The 12,429-nt window shown below is 39.8% G+C and overlaps 1 protein-coding gene across 1 annotated transcript in view; it reads right to left on the bottom strand.

Moving 5' to 3' along the window:
- Positions 1-12,429, bottom strand: part of GAN (gigaxonin) — a 34,736-nt gene that overhangs the window by 8,801 nt on the left and 13,506 nt on the right. Inside the window, exons 6-8 of the mRNA XM_060185117.1 lie at positions 12,254-12,403; positions 9,931-10,067; positions 9,368-9,496 (exon numbers count right to left, since the gene is read on the bottom strand). Coding sequence (XP_060041100.1) covers positions 9,368-9,496; positions 9,931-10,067; positions 12,254-12,403 — 416 coding nt within the window. The remainder of the gene's footprint in view (positions 1-9,367; positions 9,497-9,930; positions 10,068-12,253; positions 12,404-12,429) is intronic.

The raw sequence follows: 12,429 nt of genomic DNA on the forward strand, positions 1-12,429 counted from the left end.
AATAACCTGCTCCGAGGGTGATATCCACCCTCCACAGCTAGCCTGCAGCCTATCTACCCAAATTTAATGTTTCTCAAACTCTCAGAGCAACACTGGGAAGCAATCTACAGTCTTCAAGGCCTATAGTCACAACATCCAGGATGCAATCCAGAATTAGTCAACAAAAAAAGAGCCAGAAAATGAGAGTTTCTTCTCAAGGGAATAAACAACAGACGCCAACTCTGTGATGACTCAGATTCTGGGATCATCTCGCAGGCAGAAGCTTGAATGCAGTTACCATAACTATATGCATATGATGACAACACAAGAGATTTCAGCAAAGAAATTAAAAAATAAAAAATTCTACCTGGGGTCAGGTGGTGGTGCCCCCAATTAAGCGCACATGTCACAATGCTCAAGGACCCAGGTTCAAGCCCCCAGTCCACACATACAGGAGGAAAGCTTCACAAGTGGTGAAGCAGTGCTACAGGTGTCTCTCTCCTTCTCTATATCCCTGATTTCTGGCCATCTCTACCAAAATAAAGATAATTTAAAAAATTCGACCTGAAGAAATTAGAAATGAAAGAACAAAATAAACCCAAAGTAAGAATGAGGGGGGAAATAACAGATAATTGCAGAAACTAGAGGAAGAAAAACACAGTTGAGAAGATAAACAGCATTAACAGCCTGTTTTTTAAGAAGATAAAGCAAGGGAGCCAGGCAGTAGTGCAGTGGGTTAAGTGCACATGGTGCAGAGCACAAAGACTGGCTTACGGATCCTGGTTCGAGCCCCTGCGGGGGGGGGGGTTCACTTCATAAGCAGTGAAGCAGGTCTGCAGGTGTCTATCTTTCTCTCCCCGTCTTCCCATCCTCTCTCGATTTCTCTGTCCTATGAAACAACAGCAATAACAACAACAACAACAATAAATAACAAGGGCAACAAAAGGGAAAAAATAGCCTCCAGGAGCAGTGGATTCGTAGTGCAGGCTCCGAGCCCCAGCCAACAGAGGGCACTGGAGGGATGCAAGGTTGGGTAGAGGAGAGGGTCCATGAACCTCTGAGGAGACCTGGAGTTGCTCACCCTCAAGTGAGGTACTCTATCATTCCACAGACAGCTTCCTTTGTACTAGTTTTGGTCCCTGTCTCCCTTTTGCTCTGCTATACAGTAGGCCAGAGCACACCCTCTTCCAATAAGGTAATTCCTAGCCTTGAGGGGGTGGTGATGGTTCTTCTAGTTTGCTTTTTTTTTTTTTTTAAACAACTTGTACCTTAGCACAGGTGGTTCATATATATATATATATATATATATATATATATATATATATATATATATATATATTTTTTTTTTTTTAAATCTTTATTTATTTATTGAATAGACACAGCCAGAAATTGAGAGGGAAGGGGGTGACAGACAGGGAGAGAAACAGAGACACCGGCAGCCCTGCTTCACCACTTCTGAAGCTTTCTCCCTGCAGGTGGGGACTGGGGACTTGAACCTGGGTCCTTGTGCACTGTGGCATGTGCGCTCAAGCAGGTGCGCCACATCCTGACCCCTAGTTTGCTTCTTTTTTTTTTTTAAGAAATGAACTCTCTTGGAGAGGTTTTTTTTTAAATTTTTTTTAATATTTATTTTATTTATTTATTTATTTATTCCCTTTTGTTACCCTTGTTGTTTTAGTTGTTGGATAGGACAGAGAGAAATGGAGAGAGGAGGGGAAGACAGAGGGGGAGAGAAAGATAGACACCTGCAGACCTGCTTCACCGCCTGTGAAGCAACTCCCCTGCAGGTGGGGAGCCGGGGTTCGAACCGGGATCCTTATGCCGGTCCTTGTGCTTTGCGCCACCTGCGCTTAACCCGCTGCGCTACAGCCCGACTCCCAGTTTGCTTCTTTTTAGTGTATTTTTTCTCAATCCTCAAAGTAGCAGCTGTGCTTCCTATGTTAGCTATTTATGTAAGTATCTGAGTCTTGTCTAACCCTTTAGTTACTTCATACTAGTTTTAACTACATATACTAGATTTCCTTTTTGTCCATATTACTAGTATTACTATCTTCTGACTAGGTCATGTCTTAGAAATATTTGACTAAAAGTGAGGCTAATATTTTAATTTTATTATTATTGTCATCATCATTATTTTACCAGAGCACTCCTCAACTCTGGCTTATAGTGGTGTGGGGGACTGAACCTGGAAATTGGGAGCCTCAGGCAGGATAATCTCTTTGCATAACCATTATGCTATCTACCTCTACCCATGAGTTTTCATCTTCCATCCTCTCATTCACATGTCTCAAAAAGGTATCTTTAGTATTTTGTTACTTTCTAATTAGCAGATCTAAATAGAGTAATCAAAGGAAGAAGACTTAAAGATGTTTTGTGGCAGGAGTCAGGCGGTAACACAGTGGGTTAAGTGCATGTGGCGCAAAGCACAAGGACTGGCATAAAGATCCCGGTTCGAGCCCCCGGCTACCCACCTGGGGAGTCATTTCACAGGCAGTGAAGCAGGTGTCTACAGGTGTCTGTTTTTCTCTCCCTCTCTCTGTCTTCCTCTCCTCACTCCATTTTCTCTCTGTCCTGTCCAACAATGACGACATCAATAATAACTACAACAATAAAACAACAAGGGCACCAAAAGGGAATAAATATTTAAAAAAAGATGTTCTGTGACACACTAAAATTATAAAAATCTCTGTGGACTATTATACAGTTGACACAAACTATTAGCCCTATCAGGTAAAAGTTTACAGCTGCTGCTGGTACTCACAAATTGGTATGAAGAAAATGAATTAACTAAATCAGTAGCTCTGTACCTAGGACAGGACCATGCTATTTTTTAAAAAAAATTTTTAAATTTTTTGTATTTATTTATCCCCTTTTTTGCCCATATTATTTTATTGTTGTAGTTATTATTGTCATTGTTGGATAGGACAGAGAGAAATGGAGCAAGGAGGGGAAGACAGAGGGGGAGAGAAAGACAGACACCTGCAGACTTGCTTCACCGCTTGTGAAGCAACTCCCCTGCAAGTGGGAAGCCGAGGGCTCCAACTGGATTCTTACACCGGTCATTGCGCTTCGTGCCACATGCGCTTAACCTGCTGCGCTACCGTCTGACTCCCAGGAACACCATGCTACATTAAGATAATACATTTGAGATGAGTCGATGACCAATGTAATCAACTCTTTAAGTTTAACAAACTTCACCATTACTTTTCAAAATCCATGTGATTTTTCTAAGTGAACTAAGTGAGAAAATGACAGGTTTCACCAGCATTTTCCAGTCTGGTGATGGCACTAATTTCTGCCATTTTCTTTTTGCCTCTTGCGCCTAGTGCTCGGTTCCCACACTACAAATCCACTGCTCCTGGCAGCCATCCAATGGGAACTGTTGTTGGATAGGACATAAACAGAGGGAAAGGAAGACAGAGAGGGGGAGAGAAAGGCACCTGCAGATCTGCTTCACTGCTTGCAAAGTGACCTCTGCAGGTGAGGAGTTGGGGGCTCAAATCCAGATCCTTGCACTGGTCTTTGTACTTTGCACTATATGCACTTAACCCAGTATACTAGTGCCCAGCCCCCTCTGCCAGTTGTCTTAAGGATGCAATCTTGCTTCTTGTTTTCTATCTTGCTGGTGAAGGAAAGTTCCAGGAATTTCCACTTGGCCATACTTTCTACCACAATGAGCCCCAACCCGTGGGCAAGAGAACAAGTTGTCAAGTCTGTCTTTTAAATTATACTTTGAGGCATCAGAAGATGAAACTAACAAATACTGACTTCACAGAACAACTAACATGATTTAATCTAAAAACATGGAGAGGTATGTAAGATAAGCAAATGCAGAGGTAATAAATCAGAATGGTTTTTGAGAAGTGAACTGAAACAAAAGACTCATGAAAGGAGGAAACTGAAAAAGACTGAAAATTTGTGGAGGACCCTGAGTAGTAGAAGGCTAAGTATTATTATCTTTATCTTTATATGAGCAATGGGGAAATATGAATTTTAAGCAGAATTAAATGACCAAATTAAGTTACTTTTTCAAAGGCACAAAGTAAAAAGACTGGTTGACTTGTTAGGAGGCTAATGATACTAAACATATGAAAGAGTAAATGTTATTGGGGTAGTAGCAGAAAATGAAGGAAAATATGAAAAGTACTGTGGAATTAAAAAAAAAAGTAAAACCTGAGAAGGATGAGATCAGAAGCACAAGAGAGAGTTGACCAAGAGGATGGATATCTGGGAAAGTGGTAGTAGGTAGTATTAGTAAAACAGGAACACAAGAAACAGAAAAAGAAATTAGAGAAAAGAGAAAAAAACAAACAGAAAAAGAGATACTATCAGGATATATCACACTGTCACTAGAACTTGGTATAGTTGAAGGCAATTTTGTTGCTTTTCTTTTAAAAGTTTTTAGTTAGAAACACAAAATAAGATAAGACATTTATCCAGGAAAAATTTAAAATAAAAACAGGGAACACAAAGACAGGAAAGACAAGAGATTACTTAAAAAGAATAAATGGTCTCCAATCTCATACAGATTGCTCATCTGGCAACTGTTGCCATGGTATGCAAATATAACATAGTTGGAGATGCCTGATCTTTTTTTTTAAAATATATATATTTTTTATTTATTCCCTTTTGTTGCCCTTGTTGTTTTATTGTTGTAGTTATTATTGATGTCATTGTTGTTGGATAGGACAGAGAGAAATGGAGAGAGGAGAGGAAGACAGAAAGGGGAGAGAAAGATAGACACCTGCAGACCTGCTTCACCACTTGTGAAGCAACTCCCCTGCAGCTGGGGAGCCAGGAGCTCAAACCAGGATCCTTACGCCAGTCCTTGCACTTTGCGCCACGTGTGCGTAACCCGCTGCGCTACCACCCGACTCCCGAGATACCTGATCTTTTAAGAAATAACTAATCTTATTTTTTTCAACTTCTTTTTTTTTTAATTTAATAATGACCAACAATTCCCACTACCAGAGTGCCATATCCCACCTCTATTGGAAGGTTGCCTATTCTTTATCCCTCTGGGAGTATGAACCAAAGATCTTTATGTGGTGCAGAAGATGGAAGGTCTGGCTTCTGTAACTGCTTCTCTGCTGGACATAGGTGTTGACAGGTCAATCCATACCCATAGCCTGTCTCTATCTTTCCCTAGTTGGGTAGGGATCTGGGGAGGTGGGGCTCCAGGACATACTGGTGAGGTCACCTGACAAGGGAAGTCAGGTTGGCATTATGGCAGTATTTTTCAAGTTCTGTCTATAAGTGAGATGATCCCATATTCATCCTTCTCTTTCTGACTTATCTCATCTCACTTAATATGATTCTTTTTTAAAAAAAAATCCACTATGCTATTGCCTGACTCCCACTTAATATGATTCTTTCAAGCCTCTCTCACAAATAAATCTTCAGAGACTACATCAAACTGAAAAGCTTCTACATGGCAAAGGAGATCATTACCGTAACAAAGAGACCTCCACCAAAGTGGAAGAAAATCTTTATGTGTCATATATTGGTCAGAGTACTGATAACCAAATTATACAATGAATTCACCAAACTCAACAATAAGAAGACAAATAGCTCCATTGAAAAATGGATGAAGGTATTGGGAAGAATCTTCTCTCTTTCTTTTAATATTTATTTATTCATGAGAAAGAACCAGACATTATTCTGGTACATGTGCTGCCAGGGATTGAACTCAGGACCTTCTGCTTGAGAGTTCAATACATTTTTTTTTTTTGCCTCCAGGGTTATTGTTGGAGCTCAGTGCCTGCACTACGAATCCACTGCTCCTGGAGGCTTTTTTAAAAAAAAATTAATTAATTTTAAAAAAGGAGACATTAACAAAACCATAGGATAGGAGGGGTACAACTCCACACAATTCCCATCACCAGATCTCTATATCCCATCCCCTGCCCTGACAGCTTTCCCATTCTCTATCCCTCTGGGAGTATGGACCCAAGGTCATTGTGGGTTGCAGAAGGTGGAAGATCTGGCTTTTAATTGCTTCCCTGATGAACATGGGCATTGACTGGTCAATCCATACTCACAGTCTGCCTCTCTCTTTGCATATTAGGGTGAGGCTCCAAAGCCCTGGGCTCAATCCCCTGTATCACCACAAGCCAGAGTTAAGTAGGGCTCTGGTAAAATAAATAAAATCTTCAAAAAAGAAAAAGAACCAAGTGGTGGCACACCTGGTCGAGTACATATGCTACAATGTGCAAAGATATGGTTTCAAGTCTCTAGTCCCCACCTGCAGGGGGGAAGCTTCTTGAATAGTGAAGTAGTGCTACAGGTGTCTCTCTCTCTCTCCCCACCTCTATCTCCCCTTCCCTCTCAATTTCACTGTCTCTATCCAGTAAATAAATAAGCATATTAAAAAGTTATATTTTTCTGGAAGCAACCCAGGTATCCAACAACAGATGAGTGGTTGAGAAAGTTGTGGTGTATATACACAATAGAATACTACTCAACTATTAAAAATATTGATGTCACTTTAAAAAAATATATTTTTTGTTTATTTATTTCTATTATTGCATAGAGACAGAAATGGAGAGATGAGAGGGAGATAGAGAGTGGAAAAGAGACAGAGAGACACCTGTACCCTGCTTCACCACTTGTGAAGCTTTCCCCTTGCAGGTGGAGAGTGATTTCACTTTTTTCACCTCCTCTTGGATGGAATTTGAATCATGCTAAGTGAGATAGTCAGAAAAAGAAGGAAGAATATGGGATGCTCTCACTCATAGACAGAAGTTGCAAAATACTACCATGATGCCAACTTGACTTCCCTCAGCAGATGACCTCACTAATGTGTCCTGGAATCCCACCTCCCCAGATCCCTAACCCACTAGGAAAAGATAGAAACAGGATAGTGGTATGGATTGACCCATCAATACTCATGTCCAGTGAAGAAGCAATTACAGAAGGCAGGTTTCCCACCTTCTGCACTACATAAAGATCTTTAGTTCATACTCCCAGAGGGATAAATTATAGGGAACCTCCCAATAGAGGGGATAGGATATGGCACACCAGTGGTGGAAACTGTATGAATTGTATCCCATCTTATCATACAATCTTGTTGGCCATTATTAAATCACTAATAATAATAATAATATTAATAATAAAAATAAAAAAGTTGAAAAATGAAACACATAGCAGAACTTGGACTGGGTTTGGTGTATTACACCAAAGTAAAAGACTCTGGGGTGGGGGTGAGGGCTCAGGTACTGGACCATAATGGCAGAGGAGGACCTTGAGGGGTAGTACACTGTTATGTGGAAAACTGAGAAATATTACACATGTATAAACTACTGTATTTTACTGTTGACTGTAAATCATTAATCCCCCCAATAAAGAAAACACTAATTAGAAAAATAGAAAAAATTATATTTTTAAAAAGACACTGATTAGACTTTAAAAAATATTTTATTTATTTTTTATTGGACAGAGACAGAGAGAAACTGAGAGGGAAAAGAGACAGGGAAGAGAGAAAGAGAGATACCTGTACTACTACTTCGCCACTTACAAAGCTTTGCCCCTTCCAGTGTGGACCAGTAGCTTGAACCCAGGTCCTTGCACATGGTAATGTGTATACTCAACCAGGCCCTATGTATTTCTAAATACTGATAACTATTTATTGTTTGCCGTAACTAAAACATATGACATTAAAGATTATATTATGGCACCCCCTTCTGGAAAAATGACTGAAATACTGTAAGAAGGTTAATTTTAGCATCGATATACAACTATAATCAAAATAATGTTTTCTGTTTACAAAAATAAAATGTGTGGGGCAGTGGGTAGATAGCATAATGGTTATGGCAAACAGACTCTCATGCTTGAGACTCCGAAGTTCCAGGTTCAATCCCCTCCACCACCATCAGCCAGAGCTGAGCAGTGCTCTGGTAAAAAATAATTAATAATAACAATAATAATATTAAATAAAATGTATGAGAGGAGAAAGAGGGAAGGTGGGGAAGGATGTATTCTACTATACATACATGGCAAATTGCCAGATGTTTTAAGAACCATAGGCCCTCCCATGTTCAGCGGGGAAGCAATTACAGAAGCCAGACCTTCTACCTTCTGCAACCCTCAACGACCCTGGGTCCATGCTCCCAGAGGGCTAGAGAATGGGAAAGCTACCATGGGAGGGGGTGGGTTATGGGGATTGGGTGTTGGGAATTGTGTGGAGTTGTACCCCTCCTACCTTATGCTTTTGTTCACTAATCCTTTCTTAAATAAAAAAAAAAAAAAAAAAAAAAAAAAAAGAACCATAGGCCCTGTACTTTGCCCAATTGATCAGCATTTACTGAATATCTAATATGGGCCATGTAGGATCCAAAGTAGACTGAGTTAAATCGTGCCCTAACAGAGCTGATGGCCAGTATAATATTGTATAGTCACAATCTGAGAGGGAGATGGGGTATTATGGGATCACAGACTGAGAAGTCTACCGAGATCAGGTTAGGAAAGAAAGCTTTCTCAAGATCATAGGCAAGAGTTTCAGAAGAGGCTGTATAATTGGACAAATGTGGGGTGAAAATTTTTAGGTAAAGCAACAGTACAAATGAACAGTGTCAGAAAAAAAAAAATTATACCTTGTTTGAGGGAGTGACATCCCTTAGCATGACTCAAGTAGTACATGTGGGTTTAAATAGTAGCAGAAAGACCAGACACAGGCAAAATGCTGTTGTAAACCAATGCTAAATCAATTAAAACATAATTTTTAAAAAGCTTCTTTGGTCAAAAAACCCAAAAGGCCATGTGTTAAGTTAAGGAGTGTAAAATTCTCCCAAAAGTTATAGGAAGTCAAGGAATAACTTTAAGTATAAAATTCAATCTGCATTTTAGAAATATCTTCCCATGGTTGTCCTTTAAGTTACCCAAATTTCTTGGGCTGTCAGAAAAGTCATGACATATTTTTCTGTGCAAAAATGTCTTACGATTTTTCTTTTCTCTTTAATATTTATTTATTCCCTTTTGTTGCCTTTGTTGTTTTATTGTTGTAGTTATTATTATTGATGTTGTTGTTGTTGGATAGGACAGAGAGAAATGGAGAGAGGAGGGGAAGACAGAGAGGGGAAGAGAAAGATAGACACCTGCAGACCTGCTTCACCGCCTGTGAAGTGACCCTCTGCAGGTGGAGAGCCGGGGGCTCGAACTGGGATCCTTACACTGGTCCTTACGCTTTGCGCCACCTGCGCTTAACCCACTGTGCTTTCGCCCGACTCCCACCTTATGATTCTTCTGACAGCCCAATATCCAGTCTACAATAGACATATCCCCTAGATAATTTAGAGAGGTAACCTGAAAGTAAAATTAAATAAAGCTAAAATATGGCTTTGTAAACATAGAGAAAAAGTTGTGAAACCCACATGAAACCATTCATAATTACCTTTTAAACTCATCATGGTAGAATTCAGATTTGCAAGTTACCATCTCACTACCCTGGATGTCCTCACGACCTCTGACTCCCCCAAACACATATAATTCCATGGCAACTCCACAGGCTACGGCTCCAAATCTGAAAAATACACAACATATTAGATACTGGATTTTGACTCATGACCCCATTCTCTAGTCTCTCTTATGCTTGCTTTAACTACAATATTCAGTGTTTCAGGAACATGAGGGACCTTTTAAACAATATATTAATCCTCAATTTTTTTATTATTATTTAAATTTTTTTTTTTTTTTTTTTTTTTTTAATACCAGAGCACTGCTCAGCTCTGGCTTATGGTGATACAGGGGATTGAACCTGGGACTTGGAGCTTCGGGCATGAGAGTCTGTTTGCATAACCATTATGCTATCTACCCCTGCCCATTCCTCAAATTTTTTACAGAGCAAGTGCCAAGTCAAACACAAGGATAGTTTGAAAGAAAATAGGCACAAGACAGGTGAAGTGGCTTCACACCCAATGGGCCAGTAAGGAATCTATAAAATTGATTATCTCTCACCTTCTCTCTTTTAGTGGACATATAGCAGTCCATTGTTGGGTCCTTGGGTCATAACATTCCACAGATTCGAAAAGTTTTCCATATGACCCTCCACCCATGGCATAGATTTTTTTTTTCATAGCTGCATAGCAGCCAATCTGAATGGAGAAAGCAACATTTATTATTAAAGTTAGAAGAATATAAATTGACTTGTCTGACAGGAAGCTATGAAAGATCTTCAGAAAAGGATCTGATTTTTAACTGTAACACTAACATGCCTTCTAATATTGCAGCATTTTTTGTTTGTTTTGTTACTTTTCTTTTTTTTTTAATATTTATTTTATTTATTCCCTTTTTTTGCCCTTGTTGTTGTAATTATTGTTGTTGTTGTTGATGTCGTTGTTGTTGGATAGGACAGAGAGAAATGGAGAAAGCAGGGGAAGACAGAGAGGGGGAGAGAAAGACAGACACCTGCAGACCTGCTTCACCGCCTGTGGAGCGACTCCCCTGCAGGTGGGGATCCGGGGGCTCGAACCGGGATCCTTGTGCTTTGTGCCACCTGCGCTTAACCCGCTGTGCTACCGCCCAACTCCCGTTACTTTTCTTTTTTAAACCTTGGTTGTTGCTGGCATTTTGTCATGCTATGCCATGCCAACTTTTTTCAGATACAGAAACGAGACAGGAACACCACCAAAGCATCAAAGCTTTCCTCGGTGGCATAGTACTACCCCTTAGTGTATTGGGGGCTCAAATTTAAGTTGCACGCATGACAAAGCTCGTGTCTTCTGAGGTGAGTTATCTTAACAGCTCCACAACAAGTATTGATGTCCTGGTTCTCTTTCTTCCTTCTCTCTCTCATTAGTAAATATATATATATGTTTCTTTTTTTAAACCAGAGCACTGCTCAACTCTGACTTATGATAGTACAGGGGGTTGAAGTTGGGACCTCAAAGCTTCAGGCATGAAAGTCTTTTGCACAACCATTATGTTATCTTTAGTGCCATAAATAAGTATTTTTTACAGAGATAGAGGGTGACAGACCTCATGCTTATAATGCTTCACTCTAGTCAAAGATTTTTTTTGTTTTTCTATTTATTCTGGGATGTAGGTTTTTAATTTTTTAAAAAAAGTTAAATTACCCCTCTAACACAGGAATCTTGTAGTATTAAAAAGAGATTTATTTCAGAGGGAGAAAGAAAATCAGAACATCTCTCTGGCAAACACAATGTTGGGGATTGAACTCAGGACCTCACTCCTGCAAGTTGGGTACTTTGCCTACCACACTCCTCCCAGGCCACAGGGTTTTTATAATGAGAAGAGCGAGACAATGCACACATTCCAATGTCAGCACTTCCAGTGTCTCTATTCCTTTACTACTACTTGGATTTCCCATGAAGTGCAGACATTGCTCAATTTGTCCCCAAAATGGTTTAGCTGAAAAGGGCACAGATGATGAGAGAACACAGTATGAACACATTCCTGGGTCAATAGCACAGGACAAATTTTTGTCTCAATGGTATTTCCCTGCCCATACTAGAGAGTATAAATACAGGTAAGATAGTGCTCTAAGTAAAAGTTCATTCAGTAAGTGATGCCTGTCTTTACCTGTAGATTAACGCTTCTCCCTAACCCTATGGTAATTAAGACAATAGGGCTGGTAAATCTAGATAATTCCTACGTGAGTGCATTCACACAAAAATATAAACCAGACACAGCAGAGCCACACAGAGCCCATTATCAGGATAAACTTGGTATATGACTGAGGCAAGCTGGGAGGGGGGTGGTTTCCATAATATATTTCTTATAACACTATCAATGATACTAAGAGGCATATGTAGGAAATGAAACATTAATGGGACCAGACAGTGGTACACCTGGTCAAGCACTCACATTAAAGTGCGCAAGGACTCAGGTTCAAGCTCCTAGTCACCACCTACAGAGGGAAACCTTCATGAGTGGTGAAGCCGGGCTGCAGGGTCTCTCTCTCCCCCCTCAATTTCTCTCTGTCTCTATCAATAATAATAATAATAATAATAATAATAACAATAATAGGAAATTAAACATTATTTTAAAAATTGGGGTAGTTATCAAAATATAGTTCTCATCTTTCTTTTGTTAAAAATTATTTATTTACTCACTTTTGTTGCCCTTGTTTTATTGTTGTCGTCGTTGTTGGATAGGACAGAGAGAAATGGAGAGAGGAGGGAAAGACAGAGAGGGGGAGAGAAAGATAGACAACTGCAGACCTCCTTCACCACTTGTGAAGTGACTCCCCTGCAGGTGGAAAGCCAGAGGCTCGAACTGAGACCTTTACGCTGGTCCTTGTGCTTTGTGCTTTTCTCACCTTTCTAACCATGGTCAAATCAGGTTGCTTTGTCCATGTCTTAGAATAAATATCATAACATTCCATGGAAATTAGCTCTTTGTCACCATCCTCTCCTCCTAAAATGTATAGCATTCCATCTATCTCCACAATTCCAAAGTTGTGTCTTGCCTGAAAAGACATCAAAGATATTTCTA

This window comes from Erinaceus europaeus, chromosome 2, assembly GCF_950295315.1.
Source record: "Erinaceus europaeus chromosome 2, mEriEur2.1, whole genome shotgun sequence".
In the NCBI taxonomy this organism is placed as follows: Eukaryota; Metazoa; Chordata; class Mammalia; order Eulipotyphla; family Erinaceidae; genus Erinaceus; species Erinaceus europaeus.